The 27,887-nt window shown below is 42.4% G+C and overlaps 1 protein-coding gene across 1 annotated transcript; it reads left to right on the top strand.

Annotated features, from left to right (window-relative positions):
* The first annotated feature begins 49 nt into the window (after positions 1-49).
* Positions 50-27,887, top strand: CXHXorf58 (chromosome X CXorf58 homolog). The gene is made up of 9 exons (XM_066249188.1): positions 50-112; positions 3,348-3,672; positions 5,130-5,229; positions 7,235-7,329; positions 7,738-7,849; positions 15,583-15,714; positions 23,567-23,796; positions 26,584-26,731; positions 27,281-27,887. Exons 2-9 carry the CDS (start codon positions 3,368-3,370, stop codon positions 27,455-27,457), a joined length of 1,299 nt encoding a protein of 432 aa, XP_066105285.1. The 5' UTR covers positions 50-112; positions 3,348-3,367; the 3' UTR covers positions 27,458-27,887.

Here is a 27,887-nt window from a genome sequence, read left to right as displayed (position 1 = left end):
GAATCTTGAGCGCGAGGCGGCCGGGCGAGGGCGCCGGGTGGGCCTTAGGCGGCTGGGAAAGCCTCGGACCCGGAAGCTGCCAATTTAGGGCCCTGGATTTACCTCTCAAAAGGTTTTCAGAATTTTTTTTTAATCGTGGGCTGAGTTTCTATGGTCTTAAACTGATTTGCTACGTCCTTTAATCTCTAAAGGTCCTGACCTTTTATTTTCTCTTTGATAAACTTAAGTGTGTACCCCTCACTGGTAATCAAATGTTTGTCCCTTAATACTAGTAGAAATAAGTAGTAATGACAATAATTATCTTATTAACAAGACTAGTAAGCTCTAACATGGCGTTTACTTATTTGCCCAGCTCAATCCTAAACTCCATACACATGTTTATCTAATCTTTAAACACCCAAAATAAATGGGCACGATTATTATTCCCAATATAATAGATAAGGAAATTGAGGCACAGAGAAGTAATTTATACAAGGCCACACAGAAGGAAAGTAGGAAGCCAGAATCCAAACCTAGGTAGTCTGCCTTTAAAGCCTGTGATCTCACCTGAACAATTGTTACAGTCTCATAATGGGGGGTGTGTTTCATATTTCATTCTGTATTTCACATCCTAACCCCATAGGAGGTGTAACCCCATCCAGGTAGGCATCTGGAAGATATGGGAGGTTTGTGTGGCGGCGTGTCACTACCCTCCAGCCAAAGACCATTTAGAACACCACTGTAGTTGAACAAGTTGGAATTATTTCTCATTGCTGTGAGGAAAATGCACACTTTGGGAAACAATGGGACGCCTCACTAAGAGGATGTTAGAGATATTTGTTATAGGATTTGGACTTGATTGGGTGACTTGGGGGCGAGTTTAAGGAAGTGGGGTTTTATTCTGGATTGGGTGTCCTTAGCAAGCAAGGATAATACCAAAGCCCAGCTGTGAGCGCCAAGGCAGCTCCCAGATGGTAAGGCTGTTTTTCTCCTTCTCAAGTGAAGTGTGTATATTGCAAGCCACCTTCTTCCACATCCCTACGGAGAAATATTGAGGAGACTGAAGGCCCTGCTTTGGTACATGGCATGTCCTGTGTATATAAAATTGTGAAGTATAGTGATAAATTAGGGCAGGAGTTCTCAATTCGGGGATATGTGTACTTGGATGGGGAAAATTACAATTTTATTTTTACTAATCTCTAACTAAACTTGAGAAATTCTTTCAATTATAGTGTAGACAACAAACCACAGTAATATCAGCAGGATCTGTGACTTTGTCATGGATAGCACAGATGTCTTCATATCATGTTAGAGTTGTGAAACATTTCTTAAGATACCATTTCTACTCATTACCACTTCACAGGTAGTGATTAGAGCTCTCATGTTATTTAATGCATAAAGAAGGCACATATTCTATAATTTTGTTTTTGAAAATATTGCGACAGTGACTTCAATATAATTGAAATTTGTAATTCTGTATATATTGCTCACAAAAATTAGAGGATATTTCAAAATGAATATGAAGTGATAAAAAAAGAAGCATTTGATTTTATTAAACAAAAACCTCAGAAAAGCAAACGACAAGTCGAGGAAAGTTGTTTGTACAAATGAGATGCAAAACCAACTTTTATCTCATTGGTGAAAATGCACTATACAAAAGGCTGAAAGTACTGGAGTTATCTGCGCGTTCCCTGATCACCTCACTTTTGTGAGCAGTGTATTTTATGTTATGCATTTAAAAAGAATTTTTTCCATTTATTTGAGAGAGAGGGAGCCGGGGCAGGGAGAGAGAGAGAGAGAGAGAGAGAGAGAGAGAGAGAGAGAGAGAGAAGCATCAACTCACTGTTCCACTTAGCTGTTCCATTTACTTATGCATGGTATGCATTTTAAAAAACATAGTTCTTGGAAGGAGTCTGTCCATGAGGGTCCACAACACCAAAAGAAAAGATAAAGAGCCCCTGGTTTGGTAGAAGAGACTAAGCAGTGACTAAGAATTTGGAAACTGCATCCAAACTGGAGTAATACGTCAAAGGATAAAAAATCAGAGATAGAATCAGGTCATTTTGTATACACCCAGTCACTTTACCAGGGCAGGACTGTGCTACTGAAGTTAAAGGACTTGCCCAACGTTTTACAGCCCTTCCATGACAAAATGAGGGTGGAAAATTTTTAGACAAGCATGTAAAAACCCTCCACTCTGCTCAGCATGGGGGATTCTAGTTAGCAAGATGCCTCCTGCCCTCAAAGAGCTTGTTAGGGTGACAGCCAAGAAAGCAAATTATGATGCCATATGAGAAGTACTATAAAAGAAAAACACAGTATTATGGGACCTTGGAGACAGGAGTGAGCAGTTCAGTGCAAAAGGTGGAAAACTTAAGAGGCATCAGTTAGCTGGGCTCTTCAAGGATGAATTGATGTTTGCTGGTGGCAGGGAAGTCTTTTCAGGTAGAGGACAGGACATGATCAGCGGCCCAGAGTTGTAAAACATTGACTGATTTTAGCATGAAGTTCTTGTTCTCACAGAGTGGAGAGAAGAAGGATGACGACAGTTGGTATTTTGAGATTTGAAAGGGAGAATGGAACTAGATTGGGAAAAAGGCTTTAATGGCATTCTAGGGAGTCTGGACTTCAGCTTGGAGGAAATAAGGTATCCCTGAATGAAAGATTTTGAGTTGGGGAGTGATAAGGTTGGATTATTGCTCTAAAAAGTTAACTCCAGCTGCAGTGTGGAGGATGTAGAGCCTGGAGACAGGGAGACCAGTTAGAAGGCGATTGGCTAGATCCCTTTGTCTTTCCCATGCTCCTCATAATATTTTTGGTACCCAAAAACTGCAAACGCTAAGCAATATTATTTGGGGTTTGGGGGGGAGGTTTTGTTTGTTTGTTTGTTTTTTCTTTACAGCGACAGAGAGAGAGAGAGAGAGAGAGGGATAGACAGGGACAGACAGACAGGAACAGAGAGATGAGAAGCATCAATCATTAGTTTTTCATTGAGCATTGCAACACCTTAGTTGTTCATTGATTGCTTTCTCATATGTGCCTTGACCGCGGGCCTTCAGCAGACCAAGGAACCCCTTGCTTGAGCCAGCGACCTTGGGCTCAAGCTGGTGAGCTTTTGCTCAAACCAGATGAGCCCACGCTCAAGCTGGCGACCTCGGGGTCTCGAACCTGGGTCTTCCACATCCCAGTCTGACACTCTATCTACTGCACCATTGCCTGGTCAGGCGGTAAGCAATATTAAAAGATACATGATGCCTTCCTTTTTAAGGGGTTCTAGAATTAGTGCAACAATTATATGACAGTTGAGTCCCATCCAAACAGTAATAATATAGATGATGACCTTAAATGTTAAATTTATGTACTTTCAGAGTACTTCATTATAAGAAAAATGAATCGTTCCTCAAAGAAAGCAGTTACTGGTGCTCGAGGTGTTCGAAAATTAACTCGTGCAAGCTCAGTAAAAGGTCGTGCAAGCACAGTAAAAGGTGCAAGTGCAGTAAAAGGTCGTGCAAGCACAGTAAAAGGTGCAAGCGCAGTAAAAGGTCGTGCAAGCACAGTAAAAGGTGCAAGTGCAGTAAAAGGCCATGCAAGCACAGTAAAAGGACGTGCAAGCACAGTAAAAGGACGTGCAAGCACAGTAAAAGGCCGCAAAGCAGCTTTACCAACTACTGAAGAGACAAAGGAAGAACCACCGTAAGTAGCCATCTTGCGCCTTGTATCATTTTCTACAACTGAACAGTTTACATGTGGTATTTACCCAGCTAACATCAAACACTACTTGTTTTGTAAATTAGAGGGTTTTTGTGTGTTTTAAAATCACTTTTGAATTGAATAGTTATTATAATTACAGTATTTTGTAATTTACAAAGCATGTTAACACACATTTCTTTGATCCCGACACAACCCTGTGAAGCAGTTTCACTATGTTATATAAGCAAGGAAGCCACAACTGGGAGAAGGTAAGTGGTTTGCAGAAGGCTGGACAGCTAATAAATGGCACCGGCTCAGATTCAAAGGATTGTTTTCATATTCCAGACCTTTTCTACTCTGCACCTTGTAGTCTGCATTTCGCCAGCCAATCGTGATGTTCTACAGGAATACCTCTCTTTGCGTGTAGCCGTGTGAGGAGTAATGATGGGGCTGGAGAGAGAGAGATCCCTGAGATTTGCAAGTGTTGAGACGTGATCAAAAGCAAAATGATTCTCTGACCTGACTGGGATGAGTGGGGTTCAAGCATAGATCAGAAAGGAGTTTCTTTTTAAGGGCATGATCATCTGCTCCTAGAAGAGAATTGGGCCTACTGTAAACCTCAACAATTCCACAGTCTATTTTCTTAGCCCTTAAACTACTTTGACAGTATTTTTTTTAATTTTTTTTAAGTAGGTTCCACGAACCTACTTTTTTTTTGTTTGTTTGTTTGTTTATTCATTTTTTTAGAGAGGAGAGAGAGGGAGAGAGAGAGGAGAGAGAGACAGGGGGGAGGAGCTAGAAGCATCAACTTCCATATGTGCCTTGACCAGGCAAGTCCAGGGTTTCAAACCAGCGACCTCAGCATTTCCAGGTCGACGCTTTATCCACTGCGCCACCACAGGTCAGGCCACTTTGACAGTATTTTTAAGAACTAACTACAGCCCTGGTCAGGTAGCTCAGTTGGTTGAGCATCATCCCAATACACCAAGGTTGCCGGTTTGATCCCCAGTCAGGGCACATACAAGAATCAACCAGTGAATACATAAATAAGTGGAACAACAAATCTCTCTCTCTCTTTCTCATCAATAAATAATAACTACAAATAAATAAATAAATCATAACTGCAGTGGAATCATTTTAGGTCATGGATGTTTTTAGAAAGCAAGTTTATCGCCTCACATATTATTTATAATATATATGCCTTTTGATGATAAAGTTTTAGCCAGGAGGGTTTTTTAATGTCAAGGGAAACAGTCTCAAGTATTTCAATTCCTCATTCTAACTAGATTCTGTAGATGGTCCAGTTCCAATTACCACATCCAAATGTTCCTCATTAGATCAGTCTTAGAGTGGTGGGTGGGTGGGCGCAGGAGGAGGAAGCATAAAGTCAGAGTGTCCCGATATTTTAGAAAAACGAAAACAACTTCACAAATCTAAGACTCTTTTTTTCTCTCTCTCAGGACTCCTCAAGATATTTCAGCTCAAAAGATACAAAGAGCTTGGATATCTCATATGAACAAAACAATATTTCAACTCCTAAAGCACACAATTCGTGCAGCGGTCTGTATTTTGCTTTTTGTTTTCTCAGACAGATTGAATTACTTATCAAGCTAGAAAATGTGTTAAGTAAAGATAAAATGTACAACCTTTTTTTCTCTTCTATTTAAATCTCATTTTATTGCATAGAGCTCTGGGATCATGTCTTTGATTAGCCCTAAATGAATATTTCTGGATTATTTTTAACATATGTGACTGTTATTTCTTTTTCTGAAACCCATATGATATTTTTTTTAAATCCAGTTTCGTATTTGAAGATATGAGACAATGATGGTCCAATAATAAAAATCTCTGAATTAAAAGTGCCCTTACCTTCCCACCCAGCAATTTCTCTTCTCGGTTTCTATTCTGTGATACATGTGCAGTTTCACTGCAGTGTTGTTTATAATAGTAAAGTATACCATGAAATGTTCATCAGTATGGTGCTAGTTAAATAACTGTTGGTGCTTTCATCGTGTTAAACCTCGAAGCCTTGCGTATTATTCTGCAGTAGAAGGATAGCTCAGATACTGTGAGAAAAGCAAGTGCAGACCAGTATGAATAATAAGGTTCTATTTGAGTAAAAAAATAAAAAGGAATGTCTGTCCCCTACTCCCTCAACAAAACAACTCTGGCAAACCTGTCAGAGTATCAAGACTTCCTTCATATAGTATCAAATATTCTCCTAATAAAATCACTCATGCTTACAGTAGTCTATAGTTAGTAATAGTCACATTAAGGGAATTTTAACCCCTGTGAAAAATTCAGAAAGTCTGAGCAATGTGTACACTGCCTCACCGTATGACCCACAGACCCATTTCTGACCATTTCTGATGTCGGGGAAAGCAGAATACCTCAGAGAAAGCCACCCAGGGAAACTTGTGACATTGCAGGGTCATTGTCCATTATCTTCACATATGGAATTTGTATTTGAGGATAACACTCGTTTTGTTTTAATTTAAGATTCTTTTAATAACAGAAAGAAATTCATTCTTTTTTTTTCATCTGTTATCCTAATGCTTCAAGTTACTACCTTACATTAATAATGCTTTGTCATTTTAAAAGCTCTTTGCATTCATTTCTATGTGATTGTCATAGGCATAAATGTTGGGCAGGGTCTATGGGGAGTAGGGGAAATGAGTGCTTTAAAACCAAACAGACCGGCCCTGGCCAGATAGCTTGTTTGGTTAGAGCATCATCCCAAAGCACAGAGGTTGCCAGTTCAAGCCCCAGTCAGGGCACAGACAGGAACAGATCTATGTTTCTGCTCTCTCTCTCTCTCTCTCTCTCTCTCCCTCTCCTTTTCTCTCCTTTCCTCTCTTGCTAAAAATAAATAAGTAAACATTAAGAAAAGATTTTTAAAAATCAAACAGATCAAAGTTGAAATCCTGGCTTCTGCACTTATTACCTGTATGTCTTTGGATAGCTTATACTCCCAGATCCTCAGCCTGCTCATTTGTAAAATGAGAGTAATAATATTTGGATAATATAGCTTAATCATAAGCATTAGATAAGGTTATATGTACAAGGCACCCAACATAGTATGTGGTATATAAAAGGTACTTAAAAGCTACTAATAGTACTATTCTCATCCTACCTTTACAGTGATTCATTCAATATCAAATACTTGTTAAGCACCTGCTGTGTCCCAGGCACTGCACTAGATGCTGGGAATACGGTGGGAAAGAAGATGGACACTGCCCCTGCCTTCATGTAGCTTACAGTCTAGTAGGAGACACAGAGGAGTTTAGAGTTCATGACAATACATCGTGAGTAGTGTTGTCAGAGGAAAAGAACAGTGCCTGGGACCCCGGGGAGGAACACGTGCCTTTCCTCGGATGCCAAAAGGATGAAGTACCTGACTCAAGCACACATAGATGATAAGTGGAGAAGCCAAGACTAGAACCCAGGTCTTTAGATCTCCAAGTCTGGTGTCCAGTTCACTTGATCATGCTGCCTCTGCTGTTTTCGGTAGATCGCACCTGGGCAGGGTACCACCTTCCACTTACAGCATGATCATCTGTTTCAGGAATGCTGTGTGCCATATGAAATTCTGAAGAATGTGAGCCCCGGAGAGGCTCAGCTTATGAAAGATCCTAGCATGAAGTGCAAGGTTAGATTCAGGTAATGTTTCCATGTTCATTTATTTCAAGAAGTATTTAGTTAATGTGAAGAAATCTTACAAATTAATTTTCTTAAGTCCTCATAACTTCTCAGTGTGTAACTACCAAGTAAATGTGTTCTCATTTACTATGTGAAGAAACTGAGGCATGACTCTTGGGCCAAAAGTTGCCTTGAGAGTGGTCCCATGATGTGTCCAGGCTGATGCGTGGATGAGAATAGTCGTGAGCATGCACACCTGCGTGTGGCTCTACCATCTCCTGTGATCATTTCATTACCAGTGTTTTCTGTGCTCTGCATAGCCTTTACCCTGCGTGCAGGAAACTGCATGAACTAGCTTAAGTGCGAGCGGGAGAAGTTACTGTGCCCCAAACCTGATGGCAAATGACAAATTTTTGGTCTTTATTTCAGATTTAGTGGTGAAAAATTTCCACCTTTTATTGTGTTTAAAATTTTTCATCACACCGGAGGCCATGGTTACAAGTATTTCAGCGGAAAAACTGTGTTAAACCCGTCAATTAAGGTGAAGTTTCACAATGTACATTTTGTGTTGATTTAACTTCTTAAACATCTTTTATAACATAGATATATAATATCTGAATCACATGTAAGTATACAGACTATTTCACCATTAAACATCCCAGCAAGCAATTAGTATTTTTTTTTCTTTCTTTTTCTTTTCTTTTTTTTTTTTTACAGAGACAGAGAGAGAGAGTCAGAGAGAGGGATAGATAGGGACAGACAGGAATGGAGAGAGATGAGAAGCATCAATCATTAGTTTTTCGTTGTGGCACTTTAGTTGTTCATTGATTGCTTTCTCATATGTGCCTTGACCGCGGGCCTTCAGCAGACCAAGTGACCCCTTGCTCAAGCCAGTGAGTGACCTTGGGTCCAAGCTGGTGAGCTTTGCTCAAACCAGATGAGCCCGCGCTCAAGCTGGTGATCTCGGGGTCTTGAACCTGGGTCCTCTGCATCCCAGTCCGATGCTCTATCCACTGCGCCACTGCCTGGTCAGGCGCAATTAGTATTTTTTAAGCATATGTTTCAAAATGTCTCTATTTATTGGATGAAAAATATTTGTAATAATTACTTATAGAAGGCCCTAGAAAATACCCACCAGTGTTCTTTGTATTAATATTTTTGTTTGTTAATACAGGGGTGGGCAAATGTATGTTAATAGTAATAATGAATACTACAATAATTAATAATACAAGAATAAACTCACAACTGTAAACCTACTTTTGTCTACCCCTATAATGGACTAATGTGGTCTGTTGGTCAGGGCTTTAAAATTATGCAGGACATTTTTTTTTGTATTTTTCTGAAGCTGGAAACGGGGAGAGACAGTCAGACAGACTCCCTCATGCGCCCGACCGGGATCCACCCGGCATGCCCACCAGGGGCGACGCTCTGCCCACCAGGGGGCGATGCTCTGCCCCTCTGGGGCATCGCTCTGCCACGACCAGAGCCACTCTAGCACCTGGGGCAGAGGCCAAGGAGCCATCCCCAGCGCCCGGGCCATCTTTGCTCCAATGGAGCCTCGCTGCGGGAGGGGAAGAGAGAGACAGAGAGGAAGGAGGGGGGAGGGGGGAGAAGCAAATGGGCGCTTCTCCTATGTGCCCCGGCCGGGAATCGAACCCGGGTCCCCCGCACGCCAGGCCGACGCTCCACCGCTGAGCCAACTGGCCAGGACCAAAATTGTGCAGGACATTTGATGCAATCTTGTCTTAATGACATTTTATCATTGTTTCTTCGGTTCTGGTTGCATATTTAGAAAAAACATGCTGGACTATTGAAAGTGAACTTTTAAAATATTTATTTTTTATATGAATTCTTTTAGGTTTTGCGAACAGTCACCAAGTTGTATCTACAGCATAGCAATCACCTGGGGAGCTTGGGAAACATGCTGTTTCTGGTTTAGTATGTCTGGGATGGGACCTGAGTCCTACCAGCTCCTGGCGCTGCCCCTGCTGCTGGTCCAAGGACCACACCTTTTTTCTTCTTTTTTTAAGAGAGAGAGGAATAGAAACGGAGAGAGATGAGAAGCATCAACTCGTAGTTGCAACACTTCAGTTGTTCATTGATTGCTTTCTCATAAGTGCCTTGACCGGGGGCTCCAGCTGAGCCAGTGATCCCTTGTTCAAACCAGCGACCTTGGGCTTCAAGCCAGGAACCTTTGGGCTCAGGCTAGTGATCATGGAGTCAGATCTATGATCCCACGCTCAAGCCGGCAACCCCACACTCAAGCTGGTGAGCCCGCACTCCAGCTGAATGAGCCTGCGCTCAAGCCGACAACCTCAGGTTTTGAACCTGGGTCCTCAGCGTCCCAAGTCAATGCTTTATTCACTGTGCCACCACTAGTCAGGCCAGGTGACCACACTTTTAATAGTAAGGAGCTACAACACAGGTTTTACTCCTTTGGCCCTTATATGTACTATAATTGAGTCAAAAGCATGTGTGTTCTCCAAGTAATACATGGCCTTTTATAAACCATAAATCAAAGGTTATTTTCCTGTAGCTTTCTGTAAATATTTTACATGAAAAGTGTAGCCCATCTGAAACCATCAGTAATGGCTTGAGTTCGGGATTGAAGACCACACAGCCTGGCAGTTTCTGATCAGATCCTGCCTGTGAAGCCTTTATTGTCCGAAGAATATTAGAGAAGGAAATGAGACTGCTGTTCTCTGCTCTCAGGCAATGTCAGAGAAAATTTAACTTGGTTCCAGAAATGTATCAAATGGACTATGTGTTTTCATATGAATATGGTGTTTCAGAAGCATTAGTACTTGCTCATTTGTATAGAATGACATCAAATGCAAAAGTAGATGCTTATTTTTCGTTCATGCCACGGTTATCCACAGCAATAAGCTTATAGTTGGCCCGATAAAATATCATCAATTGCTGCTTTTCTGAGGGCATATAATGCGGCCTCTCCAGGCACTGAAATTCTCCTGGGTCAGCTCCTGGAGGTCCCTACTGTCCCCAGGCTGCAGCAAACGAGAACCTTGGGCGCTGCGACTGGAAAGCACTGGGTGTATATTAAAACTCATGAAAATGCTGTATAATAACTTAATTTTTTATTTAAATTACAAAGTAACTTTTTAAAAAAGGAAATAGCACAGAGATATTTTTTTTTTACAGGAAAATATGCCTTTATGCCTTTCTTCTCTGTGTGGTAACTTTTACTCACCTGGGGAGATTACTGTTAATATTTTGCTGTGTATCCTTCATTTTTTTCTCATGAAAATATATACACAAATATATTTTTTTATATTATTCTTTTTTTTAGAGACAGACAGGAAGGGAGAGAGATGAGAAGCATCAACTCGTAGTTGCAGCACCTTAGTTGTTCATTGATTGCTTTCTCATATGTGCCTTGACCGGGGGTGCGGTGGGTGGGTGGGGCTCCAGCTGAGCCAGGGACCCTTTGCTCAAGAAAGCGACCATGGGATCATATTGATGATACCATGCTCAAGCCAGCAACCCCACACTTAAGCTGGCAAGCCTATGCTCAAACCAGGTGAGCCTGCACTCAAGCCAGTGACCTCAGAGTTTTGAACCTGGGACCTCAGCATCCCAGGTCAACGCTCTATCCACTGCACCATAATCAATCAAGCTATATTATTCTTTACATATATATATTATTCTTTTTTATTGTATTTTTCTGAAGTTGGAAACAGGGAGGCAGTCAGACTCCCACATGCGCCCGACCGGGATCCACCCAGCATGCCCACCAGGAGGTGATGCTCTGCCCATCTGGGGCATCACTCTGTTGCAACCAGAGGCATTCTAGCACCTGAGGCAGAGGCCATAGAGCCATCCTCAGCGCCCGGGCCAACTTTGCTATAATGGAGCCTTGGCTGTGGGAGGGGAAGAGAGAGAGAGAGAGGAAGGAGAGGGAGAGGGGTAGAGAAGCAGATGGGCGCTTCTCCTGTGTGCCCTGGCCGGGAATCAAACCTGGGACTCCAGCACGCCAGGCCAACACTCTACCACTGAGCCATTTGGCCAGGGCCCATATATATATATATATATATATATATATATATATATATATATTTTTTTTTTTTTTTTTTTTTTTTTTTTTTTTTACAGGGACAGAGAGAGAGTTTGAGAGAGGGACAGACAGACAGGAAAGGAGAGAGATGAGAAGCATCAATCATCAGTTTTTTGTTGTGAGACTTTTGTTGTTCATTGATTGCTTTCTCATATGTGCCTTGACTGGGGCCTTCAGCAGACCGAGTAACCCCTTGCTCGAGCCAGCGACCTTGGGTCCAAGCTGGTGAGCTTTTGCTCAAACCAGATGAGCCCACGCTCAAGCTGGAGACCTCGGGGTCTCGAACCTGGGTCCTCTGTATCCCAGTCTGACACTCTATCCACTGCGCCACCGCCTGGTCAGGCTATTATTCTTATTATAAAAACATAATCATACCGTTCAGCTTGAGTTTTTCACTAAACATTATAAGGTTCTTTAATAATTGTTTTTTTAAGATTTATTCATCTTTTAGAGATGGAGGAGATAGAGAGAAAGAAGGGGGGGAGGAGCAGAAAGCATTAACTCCCATTGTGCCCTGATTGGACAGGCCCAGGGTTTTGAACCAGCGACCTCAGTGTTCCAGGTCGACGCTCTATCCGTTGCGCCACCACAGGTCAGGCTATCCTAAGGGTTTTAAATGATTAAGACATACCCAATTTACAGCAAGCAGGTTAGGGCTCCTTTTCCCTTTAGTTCAACTTTAAATGAACTGTGGTGACACTTGGATTCCTGGTTGATAGAAGTAGAAATTTTCACACTCTTAAGTTTACTCAACTCCTTTGCTCTTTGTGTCTTGACCAAAGTGACCTAACTTTCCTAAGTTTACTTATTTCATAATATGAAAGAAGTCCAAGTCAGTTTGAGTCCATCCAGATATTTAACCTGAGTTCACTTATGAAGGAGGAGAGTTTCACAGGTGGTTGTGTCGTTCCAGCTTTTCTCTTATCTTTATTGCCATATCTAGTTTTATTTCCTTATCATTTTCCAGTGGTATCTTTCATGTATTCACATGCGTGCGCGCGCGCGCGCGCACACACACACACAGCAAAAACAAGTGAAAAGATGTGGAACAACCTAACGAACTTTGGAGAAGAGCAGTTAGAAAATTTACATGATATGATTTCAAGACCTAACAAGCCACAGTAATACCAACACAGTGGTGATAACATATAGACGTGTAGATCAATGAGATACAATAGAGAATTCAGAAATAGACCTACACATAGACAATCAATTGATTTTCTTAAAAGTTTTTATTTATTGATTGATTTTAGAGAGACAGAGAAACATTGAGTTGTTGTTCCACCTATTTAAGCATTCATTGCTTGATTCTTGTATGTGCCCTGACCAGGGATCAAACCCGCAACCTGGGTATATTAGGAGGATGCTCTAACCAACTGAGCTACCCGGCCAGGGCCTCAACTGATTTTCATCAAAGGTGCCAAGGCATTTCAAATTGTGCTAGAACAATTGGATAGCCATGTGTACAAAAAAGAGATCTTGTTTCAGTTACCTACTTTGATGATCTATTTTCAGAGCAATGCTTAATTACAGGGGGTTGTCACTGTAGTTATTCCAACAACTATATTTAGAATATTCTAAAGCCTTGCTACTCAAAGTGTGGTCTGCAGACCCACAACACTGGCATCCCCTGGAATTTATTTAAAATGTGGACTCTCTCCCTGGCCACGGGGATTGAACCGACAACATCTGCGTTTTAGGAAAAACCAAGCTAACTGGGCAGGACAAGATTTATTTATTGATTTTTGGGAGAGGAGAGAGAGAGAAGCAGGAAGCATCAGAGAGAGAGAGAGAGAGAGAGAGAGAGAGAGAAGCAGGAAGCATCAGAGAGAGAGAGAGAGAGAGAGAGAAGCAGGAAGCATCAGCATATGCCTCTCATATGTGCCTTGACCAGCCAAGCCTGGGATTTCAAACTGGCGACCTCAGCATTCCAGGTTGATGCTTTATTCACTGCGCCACCACAGGTCAAGCACTCCTCTCTCTCTCTAAATCAATCAATCAATAAATAAAAGAAAAAGTTTTTTTTAAAGCAGACTCTCAAGCCGTAGCCCAGGCCCAATGAGCCGGCATCTATCTGCCTGTTATCAAGATGCCCAGGTGATCCTAGGCACAGTCTAGTTTGATGAGCACTGTCCTAAAGGTACCCCTCACTATGGCCTGGAACACCTCTGAGTAACTGGAAATCCTTAACACTAACATTCCATAACTGTTACTTTAAACTGAAGATCCCATTATTTTTGAGGATTGCACATTTATGTGAAAAGGAAAACATTAATATTAATAGCTGCCCTTATTGAACACTATCAAGTATGATATTAAACATTTCATGCACATTATAATTTAATTCTCATAAACTCTAAAATGGAGATTCTGTTATTATCTTCATTTTAAAAAGACTAAGTAACATGCCTAAGGTCTCGTAACTAGAAAGTAAAGTAAATGACAGAAAAAACCAGTGAGCCTAGGCCCTGGCCGGTTGGCTCAGCGGTAGAGCATCGGCGGGGGACCCGGGTTTGATTCCCGGCCAGGGCACATAGGAGAAGCGCCTATTTGCTTCTCCACCCCCCCTCCTTCCTCTCTGTCTCTCTCTTCCCCTCCTGCAGCCAAGGCTCCATTGGAGCAAAGATGGCCCGGGCGCTGGGGATGGCTCCTTGGCCTCTGCCCCAGGCGCTGGAGTGGCTCTGGTCTCGGCAGAGCGACGCCCAGGAGGGGCAGAGCATCGCCCCCTGGTGGGCAGAGCGTCGCCCCTGGTGGGCGTGCCGGGTGGATCCCGGTCGGGCGCATGCGGGAGTCTGTCTGATTGTCTCTCCCCGTTTCCAGCTTCAGAAAAATACAAAAAAAAAAAACAAAACAAAAAACAGTGAGCCTGACTCCAGAGCCTGTGCTTTTAACCACCCATAGGTCAGGAACCCCACCAAATAAGTTTTCTTGTGTGCCCTCCCGGTAACGTGTTATTCCCATTTTGCCTATGAGGAAGCTGAAACTTATAGCAGCTTGTCAGGGGCAGAACTGAGATCTGAATACTTCATGTATTTTGCGTGTTTTGAGGCAGTTATGGTGGTTTTATTCATTCTGAGCCTGAATATAATTTAACTGTTTCAAACCAAGAAACTGTTCCCATGTGAAGATACTATGTAGTTATTACTACCATTGTGAGAGACAATTTCCAGCTGGGCCGGGAAGAGACTGAGATGTTAGAGTAACTTGATAAGCCCAAGTATGGATCTAGGCCAAAAAGTAGATCTGAGGGGGCTTCTGGGCCACATTGAAGCTAGGTATCAGGGGAGGTGTCAAATTCAGAGATGCCCCCACCCTCTGACCCTTCGAGTCACTCAGTCAGAATGGAACATGCCTCTCGAATCCTGCTCTGATTGGCTGCTTTCCTGGAATCTTTGCCTCGTTTTTGCCCTTCCCTTTCTTTGGGGGCTAGGCTCCTTTTTCCCATCCCTTCCTATCCAGAAGAACTTTCCTGAATCAGGCAGGAATCTCTTTTTTTGAACTGAAGTTATTAAAGTGGCACTAGTTAACATAATTATACAGGTTTCTGGTGCCTGATTCTGCAACACATCTCTGTACACTGTATTGTGTGTTCACACACAGACACACACACACACACACACGCCAAGTCAAGTCTCTATCCATCACCATTTATTCCCCCTCAAAGGAATGTTTTTTATGAGACACAAAACATCTTCTAAAAACCGGTCCTCCAAGGCCCGACCAGTGGTGGCGCAATGGATAAGAACATCAACCTAAAGTTGATTTGAAACTTCAAGTCAACATGAAGGAAGCTGGTTTGAAACCTGAGGTCATCAGCTCAAGCCCTGGTCAAGGTATGTATGAGAAGCAATCAATGGATGCACAGCTCAAGTGGAGCAACAAGTTGATGGTTCTCTCTCTCTCTCTCTCTCTCTCTCTCTCTCTAAAAGGAAAGAAAGAACCGGTCCTCCGGGGATTGTAGACCCAGCTACTGCTCTATCTACATTTTAAAACTATATAGCTATGGTTATGGAAACAAATTTTAAGTGGTTTTTAAAGTCCCTATATAACATTTTATTTGTAAATACAGTCCATTTATTGACTAGCAAGCTGCTAGAAAGGAACAATATTTGATGTATTTCTCCGAAAAATATGTAAAATGTGTGCTGATAGTTCTTGCTATTATACTACTGTTTTAAAATCTATTTTTATTCTCTTCATAGGCATCAACTGATGCTTACAAAATGATGGGGAGGAAGAAGTTTCATGAACAACTTGTGGAAGATGAACGTCTTTCCCAGAAGTTCAAAATAACTGATGAAATAGATATTGTCACCCTGCAAGATTATATGCAGGTAAGGAATTTAGACTTAAATAGTGAAAACAAACAGCCCTGGCAGGGTAGTTCAGTTGGTTAGAGAGTCGTCCCAATATGCCAAGGTTGTGGGTTCGATCTCTGGTCAGGGCACGTATGGGAATCAACCAATGAATGCATGAATAAATGGAACAACAAATCAATGTTTCTCTCTCTCTAAAATCAGTCAATAAAAAAATTAAACAACAACAAAAAGCCTCCTCACCCTATCCTACAAGAATTGTACATTTTTTTATTGTGGTAAAATATGCACAATATAAAATGTACCATTTTAAAGTGAATAATTCAATGGCATTAAGTACATTCACACTGTCGTGCCAACATTACCACCATCTAGTTCCAGAACCATTTTGTCACCACAAAAGAAAACCTCCCATCCATTAAGCCAGTGATTCTCAAAGTGTGTGCCAGGGCACACTGGTGTGCCCTCACAGATTTCCAAGTGCACCCTATGGTATTCCAGAGAAATATGTGCCTTTTGGGGACCAAAAAAACCAACAGAGTTTTTGGAGTTTAGATTTTTGGGGGACAGAGGTGTGGGGAATTGGCTGTAAACTGACAATCTGCCCAACCTCCAACCTCACTTACCTGATTAGGTTGCAAAAGGCTGTTAAGCTGTGGTGCTGGATTGTTTACACTACCCCCATGTTCCCTGGAAAGACTGGAGGCAAGTTTCTTCTATCCTTTGTTTGGTGTAAAGTTAAGATGATATATATGGTGGGAGTGTTTTGACTCAACACAATTAAGAGTAAAAAGAGAGGAATTCTTCAATGTATTGATGAGGAAATGAGAGTTTGCCTTGCAAATATATGCCCAAACATTGAATAAATCACTAGGACACATCAGGCTTATGTTTCATATAAACACAAAAATGGAAAAACTTAACACACTCGCATCGGGACCTGCCGAATTTACTAAATCTTACTAAGAAAGTATATATATATATATATATAAAAAGATAACTTTTTTCTTGTTTTTTTTTATTTTTTTAACCCCTCTTTTTTACAAATTCTAAAAAGCATAACTCAAAAAATATGTAACATAAAAATGTTTTTTAATGTCAGAATAAATTTAATTTTGTTGTATTTATTTCATTTAATTACTGTAAAAGTAAGCTTGGACTTTATTTTTTTAATATTTGACTTAATTATTATAACATATTTCTCAGAAATTTGTATATAGTGTGCCTACAATTATTTGTAAGATTTTAAATGCGCCCCGACTTCAAAAAGTTTGAGAACCACTGCATTAAGCAGTCATTCCCCATTCCTCCATCACTGCAGCCCTTATTAACTGCTAGTCTGCTCTGTGTCTCTCTGAATTTGCCTATTCTGGATATTTCGTACCAATGGAATCATCCAGTATCTGGCTTTTTGTGTCTGGGAGTGATAGCTCAGGATAGGGTTTCTTTTCGGTGTGATGGAAATGTTTCGGAATTAGATAGTGATGATGTATGGTGTGAACTTAAAACCACTGACCTGTGAACTTCAAAATGGTTAAAATGATGACTTTTATATTATATAAGTTTAATCACAATTTGAAAATCAAAAATAAATGCATAGTGCTAAGAGACTTGACCTAGTAAGGAAGGGTTCTATTATTTGAATGTAGCTTTTGGCTACAAGTAACAGAATGTTTCCAGCCACAAGAGACTTAAACCAAAAAGAACATTTACTGCCCCGTGTAAGAAGTCCCCAGATAGGAGGGTGCTGGACCAGCTAATGTGGCAGCTCAAGGACATCGGGGTGCTAGGTCACCTTCTTTGCAGTTCTCTTGGCTCCCTTCACGTGGTAACAAGATGACTGTCACATTCTCAACTACATCAAAAGAAGGAAAAAGGAGATTCCTCAAGCCTTATTTTCTCTTTATCTCAGAGAGAAAACTCTTTCCCAGAAGACCCCAGGGGACTTCCCCTCAGGCCCCATTGGTCAGAACCAGATTACATGCTCCCCTTGAACCAATCCCTGATAAAGGGAAATGGGATCAGTTCCCATGATTGACTTTGAACAATGACAGTTCATGTGCTGAGCAGGTGGCATACCCAAGGCAGAGGCTCTGTGACAGGAGGAGGGCCCGACAGCAGGCCCGTGGGACCAGAGGCGAGAGAGCACAGGGAGCGGGGCACAGAGGCAGGCTAGGGGCCGGTAAGAGGTCACCATGCAGCGCTTTTGACCATAGTAAGGTGCTTATTTATTTATTTATTTTGATCCTGTGCACAACACGAAGCTGATAAAGTCTTTCAAGAAATGAGGTGATTGGCCTGACCAGGCGGTGGCGCAGTGGATAGATGTCAGACTGGGATGCAGAGGACCCAGGTTCGAAACCCCAAAGTCGCCAGCTTGAGCGCGGGCTCATATGGTTTGAGCAAGGCTCACCAGCTTGAGCCCAAGGTTGCTGATTTGAGCAAGGGGTCATTCGGTCTGCTGTAGTTCCCCGGTCAAGGCACATATGAGAAAGCAATCAATGAACAACTAAGATGCCACAACAAAGAATTGATGCTTCTCATCTCTCTCCCTTCCTCTCTCTCTCTCCCTCTCTCTCTCTCTCTCTCTCTCACACACACACACACACACACACACACACACACACACACACACAAAATGAGGGGATTGAACCTGATGAGTGAGGACGCCCCTGTGGCTGCAGTGTGGAGTGTGGAATAGGGACGGCCCAGCCTTCTCCTAGTTTGGAGGTTCCTGCAGAGTTTCGGGAGAGATGGTGGTATATTGGTTTACAGCCATGAGGCTGGAGGTGCAAGGGATAATTAGAGAATAAAAGCAATGGACCTGCCCTGGCCGGTTGGCTCAGCGGTAGAGCGTCAGCCTAGCGTGCGGAGGACCCGGGTTCGATTCCGGCCAGGGCACACAGGAGAAGCGCCCATTTGCTTCTCCACCCCTCCGCCACGCTTTCCTCTCTGTCTCTCTCCTCCCCTCCCGCAGCCAAGGCTCCATTGGAGCAAAGATGGCCCGGGCGCTGGGGATGGCTCTGTGGCCTCTGCCTCAGGCGCTAGAGTGGCTCTGGTTGCAACATGGCGATGCCCAGGATGGGCAGAGCATCGCCCCCTGGTGGGCAGAGCGTCGCCCCTGGTGGGCGTGCCGGGTGGATCCCGGTCGGGCGCATGCGGGAGTCTGTCTGACTGTCTCTCCCTGTTTCCAGCTTCAGAAAAATGAAAAAAAAAAAAAAAAAGCAATGGACCTTGTAACAGAGCGGCAAGCTAAAAGAAGGTATCCAACATGGCTGCTAGCTTTCTGGTTTACTTAACTGCTAGGACAGCAGTGCTGAATCATGGAACTCAAACTAGATACCTTAATAATAATAACAGCAAATGTACAGTCATGCGCCACCTAACAACAGGGATGTACTCTGAGAAATGCACCCTGAAGTGATTTCGGCATTGTGCAGACATCATAGCCTGCACTTACACAAACCCAGAATAGTGTGGCCCACTGCTATAATTGTACGTGCTGCACTTTCCTACGGCTGGCAAAGCCGTGAGTCAGTTTACCGTAGCATCCCCACAAACGTGCTAATGTGTTGTCCGATGATGTTTTAATGGCTACAGTGTCACTAGGTGAGAGAAATTTTTCAGCTCCTTTATAATCTTATGGGACCATCATCAGATATGTGGTCTGTCACTGACCAAAACATCATTATGTGGCACATGACTGTAATACCAATTCCTTTTATGCTCATAACAACCCTAAGAGGTACTGTACTTCCACATATATAAAATGCTCCCATGAATAAGAGGCACCTGAATTTGGGGACCAGAAATTCGGAAAAAGAATGTATTGTGTAAAGTTATTGAACTCAAGTTTTATTCATCATAAAATTCATACAACTCCTCATCCACGTGAATAAGCAGGAAATGCAAGTAAAAGAAATCTACAACCACTGCATAAGACGCACCCAGTTTTTAGACTCCAAATTTTCTGGAAAAGGATGCATGTTATACATGGGGAAATATGGTAGGTACTATTATTCCCCATTTTACACATTCTAAAGAACACGGGATCCCAAAATTCTAGCTCATAATAATAATATGTGGCCTTAACACTTACTCAGTATCTTCAATGTGAAACATGACATTTATACAGTACCTTAGAGACTCCCCCTTCTGTTTTCTCTCTTTTAAAGTCCAAATCTAGAAATTTAGGGCATTGGACCAGGAAATTAGTAGAGCGTGGGGGTGCCAACTATCTTTGATAAGGACATGAGTCTCCTACTTGCAGGCTGTGACAATGCCAAGGCTTGGTGTCATAGAAAGAATTCCCCAGATGGACATATTGGAAGAGAGAGATATGATGATTGCTGATATCTATTGAGTCCTTGATGGACACAGCATAGGTTTTAGCTCTTTATATGCATATTATCTCCTTCAATCTTCAAGTTTATATAAATTATGTGACCCTTTAACAGATGAGAAAAGTTGAGTTAATGAGTCATCTTTTTAAAAACTTGCCCAAGGTCACATAGCTAATAAGTGCAGAGCAGATCATGGACGGTGCTGAGGTGTTGACCCGTCTTACTACTCCGCTCTTGGCAAGTTGAATAGACAGGGTGGGGCAAAAAGAGTGTTACATTGTTCGTATGGAAAAGAACACAGGAAAAACTAATGCAAGAATAAACTCCACATTCCGCATGCTCACGTCTGTAGACCCCCTTTGCCCACCCCCGTGTGGGCAGTCCTCACTTTACACAGTCATACAGGGTCCTGAAAGGGACCGTGCAAGCTGAAACCAGGTAAAGCAAACTTTATAGTCACTGAGGGAAATTGTGATTGTCCCATGCCTTTAAAAAAGCTCATCAAAACATTAAAAACTCTCTATTGTCTGTTATACATACATAGGAAAATAAAAAAAGATTTATTTAGTACACTATAGAACATTGAGAAGTAAAGTATTTTATTTCTTTGTAAAAATCTCAAACTTATTAACTGTGAACATACTGAAAACCATTGAACTATACACTTTAAATGGGTGAATTGTATGGGACATGAATCTCAATAAAGCTCTTAAATAACAGTTTACCTAGAGTAGTTGAAGCAGTGCTTGCCTTCTTGTTCTTATATAACTTACAATACAGAGTGAGCATCTTTTCTCTATGCTTTGGCAAATTGTTATACTTTTTTTAAGCAAGAAAAACAGAGACAGAGACAGAGAGAAAGACGGGGACAGACAGACGGGTAGGGAGAGAGATGAGAAGCATCAAGTCATAGTTGTAACACTTTAGTTGTTCATTGATTACTTCTCATATGTGCCTTGACCAGGAAGCTACAGCTGAGCCAGTGACCCTTTGTTCAAGCCAGTGACCTTGGGCTTCAATCCAGTGACCTTTGGGCTCAAGCCAGAGACCATGGGGTCAAGAGAGAGACCGGCATTGAGCTGGTGACCCCGTACTCAAGCTGGTGAGCCCATGCTTAAGCCAGCAACCTCGGGGTTTCAACCTGGGTCCTCAGCATCCCAGGTCAATGCTCTATCCACTGCACCACCACCTGGTCAGGCATCATATTTCTATGTTTGGATCACCCACCAACATTTTATCCTTGGGACTATAGATGTGATACATCTCAGAGTCCCTTTACTGTGAAGTGTCTTTTTTGCCAGTGTCACTTCCTCTGGAGCAGCTTTATCCTTTTTGTTATGACCACTTCCCTCATTCATGTTGATAAGTTCACCTTTACCAAGTTTCTCTAACTGCCTAGCTGCAGTCTCTGGCAGTGTCAGTGTCCCCACGGTCACCTGTTTCTTTTATTTTTTATTTATTTATTTATTTATTTATTTATTTATTTATTTATTTATTGTATTTTTCTGAAGCTGGAAATGGGGAGAGATAGTCAGACTCCCGCATGCACCCGACCGGGATCCACCCGGCACGCCCACCAGGGGGCGATGCTCTGCCCCTCCAGGGCGTTGCTCTGCCGAGACCAGAGCCACTCTAGTGCCTGGGGCAGAGGCCAAGGAGCCATCCCCAGCGCCTGGGCCATCTTTGCTCCAATGGAGCCTCAGCTGCGGGAGGGGAAGAGAGAGACAGAGAGGAAGGAGGGGGTGGGGGTGGAGAAGCAAATGGGCGCTTCTCCTATGTGCCCTGGCCGGGAATTGAACCTGGGTCCCCCGCACACCAGGCCAACGCTCTACCGCTGAGCCAATCGGCCAGGGCACCTGTTTCTTCTAAAACTCCATTTATATTCTATTTGAATTTTACGTCCAGCATTATCACTTTTTCTTTCTTATTTGGCCTATTCCTTCTTTTGATTATTGTTTGTGTTTTGCTTTATTTTGTTTTGTTTTTGTCACTGGGAGACAGAGACCACACAACGACATACTTGGCTGTCTGTGTGTGAACTACATAACAGATCCGCAGTGACCAATCATTGCCACAGTCCTAAAGAAGTGACATGATTTGTCAGTAATCACCACGTGCATCTGTTATTTATGTAGTGAGCTGTGGACTGAAGAGCTAGCAGCAGAGTCTGTACTTTCTGCGATTACTCAACTATACTGTGGTAACTGAAATGGCTTATTCAACCAACTGGTGGTAATTAAAATTCATGCACGCCTAAATAATACAATGGGAGAACCGCCTATAAGTGTATGTGAGAGAGTGTGGGGGAGAGGTGTTCCCTAACTGCCTAGCTGCTACTTCACTTCTCAGCGTCATAGACCCTCCTTCCCTATTCCTATCTCTTACGTGAACATTTATCAGGTTGAGTTGATTACATGCATATTTGCACTTTAAAAATTCCTAATTTCACATTTCAAAGTTTTAAAAAAGAAAAGTCGGATTTCTCTAAATATTTCAATTGAAAATAGTGAAAAACGCCTGACCTGTGGTGGCGCAGTGGATAAAGCATCAACCTGGAAATGCTGAGGTCGCCAGTTCGAAACCCTGGGCTTGCCTGGTCAAGGCACATATGGGAGTTGATGCTTCCAGCTCCTCCCCCCTTCTCTCTCTCTGTCTCTCCTCTCTCTCTCTCTTTCTGTCTCTCCCTCTCCTCTCTAAAAATGAATAAAAATAAATTAAAAAGCACCTCTTACCTAAGAGTGTGCCTTAAAAACAAGAAGAGAAAGAAAATAGTGAAATTGACCACTTAGCCCCAGAGACAAACTCATTATTTCTAAAAAGGTTTTTGTAAATGTCATCTCAACCCAAGCCTGTTATGAAGGAGCACTTACCAGGTATGCAGATCACATAGCTATTACCAACTTTTAGGCTTCTTTTGAGTTTGATTAATCTGAGTTATGTTTGTCATCAAATGCTTATGCGTTAAAGAAATACTTAGCGTGGTACTATGTGCATGGTATTGCGTAGCAGAGACTCGGCCCTCCAGTAGGGAGCTAGGGTGCACGCGAGAGCTAACCTGTCAAGGAGTGAGCAAGCAGAGTCATAGAGGAGGGATGCTGGGAAGAGGCAGAGATGAGATCAAGGATGCTTTTAAAATGAAGTGAAATTTGAGTGGAACCTTGGGAAATGTGTCTAAAAGCATTCTAGAGTATTCACAACCAATCTTTTGTGTGTGTGTGTGTGTGTGTGTGTGAATAACTAATTCCTTTTTTGATTTGAACCTATTGGGATGACATTGGTTCACAAAACCATACAGGTTTCAAGTGTCCAATTCACTATAACACCATCTGCTCACGGCACCGTGCGCCTTCCGTGCCAATCGAAGTCCCTTAATCATTCTTAATTGTTTTTTTCCATATACAGGGTCAGCAAAAGTAAGTTTACAGTTGTTCGTATGGAAAATAATGCAATAATTAATAAATGTTAATGCAAGAGTAAACTGTGTTTTGTGTACTCACAACTGTAAACCTGTTTGCCCCATTCTTTAGTATTCTAGTCTTCTGGATGAGACCCCTGCATCTTTTGGTGGAAGAAATAACTGTTGGAGAAGATTAAGCCTCAAAAACATTCCCAGGGCCATGATGATATACGACATAGTTCATTATGCAGAGTCTAAAGTAATCTCAGACCGTCTACAGAAGAAAATGAGTTACCTACTGCAGAAACCGCACACAGAAGAGATGCGTCAGGACCAGCTGCGGGCAGTTTCTGAAGTTAGGTAAAAGGGATCCCTCACTGGGCTTACAACACGAGAGACATTTCTGAACGTGTTCACATTCTGCCAGCTGGCTCACTGAAGATAATACTAGGGCACGTGGGGAAAACAGGGTTGGGGCAGATTGCTCAAAACTTACACAACTTTGGGCCCTGGCCGGTTGGCTCAGTGGTAGAGCGTCGGCCTGGCGTGCAGAAGTCTCGGGTTCGATTCCCGGCCAGAGCACACAGGAGAGGCGCCCATCTGCTTCTCCACCCCTCCCCCTCTCCTTCCTCTCTGTCTCTCTCTTCCCCTCCCGCAGCGAGGCTCCATTGGAGCAAAGATGGCCCGGGTGCTGGGGATGGCTCCTTGGCCTCTGCCCCAGGCGCTAGAGTGGCTCTGGTCGCAACAGAGCGACTCCCCGGAGGGGCAGAGCATCGCCCCCTGGTGGGCGTGCTGGATGGATCCTGGTCGGGCGCATGTGGGAGTCTGACTATCTCTCCCCGTTTCTAGCTTCAGAAAAATACAAAAAAAAACCCCAAAAAACCTTATACAACTTTGTAAGCAGAGCACCAGCCGAAAGGATCATGGGTCGGTGGGGAGATAACTTATACCACCGGACAGGTCGTTCAGGAATGGGCACCAAGAGAGGAAGGAAGTGGAGCCCTGGGCCAGCATGGTTGCCTTTTAAACATGGACGTGAGAGGCAGTGCGACCTGCCAAGGACCAAGAGCCACCCAGGCAGGGAGCAGGGTGGAGGCCAGTGAGGGTGGGCTGTGGGGGTGCCTCTCTGGGGAGAGAGCCCCAGGTGCAGGGGCTCACTGTTGCTTTTATGAATACAGCCAGAAGGGCTCCCATTGCCCAAGCTACACAGAGCTAGGAACTTTTTCCTTTCTTCTGAAGCTTATAGTTCTGCTCTTGCTATGCTGGCCCCCCTTGCTGAGGATAAATTGCATAGAAATTACAGTGACATTATTTCCTTCCTTACCAATAGCATGTGAACCAATTCACATTATAGAAACAGATGTCAAAGCAAATCAGACTGTATTATGATCTGAGGCAACTTGAACAGGATGCGGCTGCTCCAATTATATTTCTTTTCTTTCCATTACCAAGTCTCACCTAGCCCATCTTGTTTACAGAGTAAGCTTTCTTAAGAAAAAGAAATAATAAGGCCGAAGAGGACCTACTGTAGTCCATTTTTCACACAGTCCTATTTGAAATGAAACGTGGTCCTTTAGCACCTGTAGATGACACTGGTGACCACTGTCCCACAAACATGCAGGGTGTTTTAGGAGTAGAGATGACGGGTGCTGACCCAGTAACGTAGTTTAGCCCACTTCTTTTTATGATCAAGGCTGTCCATTTGCCAGACAGATGATCTGGGGCAGTCTCAGTCTGTCATCATGAGATAGATTTTCTCTACTTCATCCATATAAGCACCGAACATAGAACTTAATCCTGTTACCACTAAGGTCAAATAAATGATGTGATTTTTTTCCACCACCATATGTGACCCTAGACTCCTTGCCGTTGGAACTCATGCTGCTGATTAGCCAAGAATGGGTCGCTTTAAAGGGCCAAATAAGGAGCCAAATTCTAAATCACTCGGAGCGGGAAAAGTACTTTTTTTAAAGCCTCTTGGAATGTAGTCTTAGTTTGGGGTCTCCCGGAAGCAAATTGTGAGACAAAGGTTTGCGTATGAGTAGTTTGTTTGGGAGGTGATCCCAGGAACCACTGATAAGACGGGGTAGAGAAGTGAAACGGGAAGGCAGACAGCCAAAACAGTATGCCAGCAAGCAAGTTACCACTGTAGGTGGGTAACTGGGCCTCAGTCTCCGCTGGGAGTGTCTGAGCCGGTCTAGAACATGCAACTCAGGTTATCCCATAGGGGGCAAAGGAGTTGCCATACTCAGACACCAACGCCCGTTAGTCATTGGTTAAGGGTTGCTTAGGAGAGGAGGTATTAATTCTTGGGCAGTCTCGGGCCATTTCCCTGCACATGGGGTTCTTTTTTTTTTTTTTAAGATTTTATTTATTGATTTTTAAAGTGAGGAGACAGAGAGAGAAAGGGGGGAAGGACCAGGAAGCATCATCTCATAGTTGCTTCTCATATGTACCTTGACTGGGCAAGCCCAGGGTTTCGAACCGGCGACCTCAGCATTCTAGGTCGATGCTCTATCCACTGTACCACCACAGGTGAGGCACACATAGGTTCTTGTTTTCACAAGAAAGTTCTCAGACTGAGTGAGGTCAGTGCTAGCAGTTGGAAGTTAGACCTGTGTGCCCTGAAGTGGTAAGACCAAGGAGACTAGGGACAAGGGACAAACTATACTGCTCACAAAAATTAGGGGATATTTTATCGCTTCATATTCATTTAGAAATGTCTCCTAATTTTTGTGAGCAGTGTGTGTGTGTGTGTGTATCTGAGCCCAATGCTGATAACAAAAGGGGGTGGTTTAAGCTGCTTTGAAATTTAATACCTTTTTGTGTTAATATATGGTAAAATAAAAAAGATTCAAACGGCTACTGAAGAGTATTTTCCAGGAAAACTGATTTTAAATTGATACCACATTTTGTCATTTTCATCATTATCATCATCAGCATCATCATGGCAGATAACTGTTCTGTGTAACTCAAGCAGAAATGATAACTTTGGCCTAAAATTATATATGCAGTATTGCTGCAAGTACTAAGATCTGTACTGACAGAGGATGCTTTAATAAAATTTAGGACTTGCTGTACATTTTAATTTTGTGTAATTTTTCTGTCTGTATTGCAAATCTTTCCTGAGTACTCTTCATCCCTCAGAAGTAAACAACCTGTACGTCGGCCCCACCAACAGCAAAGTCAAATTAAACATCTGGATCATCAATCCAAACAAGCTCAAATGAAAGCTGAAAAAATGAAAAAAGCTGAAAAGGAGAAAAATGTCATCTCAGGAGCTTCTGTCGTGACTGTAAGTTTAACTTGTACTGAATTCACTGTTTGGGACAATGTGCAAACTGTCAGTAATTCTACTTCCATAAGTAGAATTTTCCCAGTCCGCAATTTCAAGGCTGAAAAACCTTCATTATCTACCTTGAATAGTATAAAGCTACATTTACGTTGGTAACATATATATTTGAAATTCTTAAAGCTGATCAATGCAGCTGTTTTGGCTTCACATCAGCATCAGCATACAAAAAACAAAACAAAACGAAACAAAAATGCACTTCTGTATGTTGGCACTGATGAATGAGCACATCTCCAATGGCGCTTTCCTCAAAGCGGAAGGCATCACTATCTGAACTTCTTCAAAGCCAGACTGTGAATTCTGCCTCCGTATATTCCTACATTGTAGGAATATTCACAATGAACACACTTATTCCTGTATTACTTTGTAAGTTTTTTTTAAAATATGCTGTACATTTTTTGAGATGAGGCTAAGTATAGAAAGCAAAATAAACATAAAGTTGTAAAAACCAAATATAAAACATTTTCTGCTTTTATTTATAATTCTACCTAGGAACCTCAAAAAGACATACCAGATAAAAAGCGAGAAACGATCCTTGTCTTCACCTGCTCGAAATTTGACCTGTTGAAATATAGGGAAATCTCGCCAGATGAGAAATTGGAAAAAAGAAAAAAGAAACCATTCTCCTGGTGTCACGACGTGTATATTCATCGTTTTCCACCATTTTAATGCACACCTAATTGACAGAAAACCAAGTTATTTAATAATTTGCTTGCCTGTCTTTAAGTGATGAATCTGAGTATTAAAGAAAAAGAATACATAAGCAAGGCCACAGTATGCTCTCTTAACCAAATGCCTGACAGAGTTTTAAGCCTTTTGTATTGCCATGGTTACAAATATTTTATGCTAACAGAATTTTAATCTGAATAGATTATTTTACCTAGCTGCCCTTAATCTACCGACATACAGTGTAGTATGAGAAATGATGAGTAAATTAATCCCTCGAACTTTTATTCAATTTTGATGACCCTTTGTTTAAAAAACTATCTGAGCAGACATGCTTTGCATAAATAGTAGACTGCAGAATAAGAGACTGCTGGGGCATCAGGCTCCGGTTTGTTTTTTGTTTAGTAGCATGTTGCTTTTACAGAACAGCTTG

The sequence above is a fragment of the Saccopteryx bilineata genome, chromosome X (genome assembly GCF_036850765.1).
Source record: "Saccopteryx bilineata isolate mSacBil1 chromosome X, mSacBil1_pri_phased_curated, whole genome shotgun sequence".
Lineage (NCBI taxonomy): Eukaryota > Metazoa > Chordata > Mammalia > Chiroptera > Emballonuridae > Saccopteryx > Saccopteryx bilineata.
The sequence above is the reverse complement of the archived record's forward strand: the minus strand, read 5'-3'. Positions and strand labels throughout refer to the sequence as shown.

Coding starts and splice junctions, on each gene's coding strand:
- CXHXorf58 (XM_066249188.1), top strand. CDS start 3,368: ATGAATCGTTCCTCAAAGAAAGCAGTTACTGGTGCTCGAGGTGTTCGA. Junction 5,230..7,234: donor AGCACACAATTCGTGCAGCG/GTCTGTATTTTG, acceptor CATCTGTTTCAG/GAATGCTGTGTGCCATATGA. Junction 23,797..26,583: donor CGGGCAGTTTCTGAAGTTAG/GTAAAAGGGATC, acceptor TTCATCCCTCAG/AAGTAAACAACCTGTACGTC.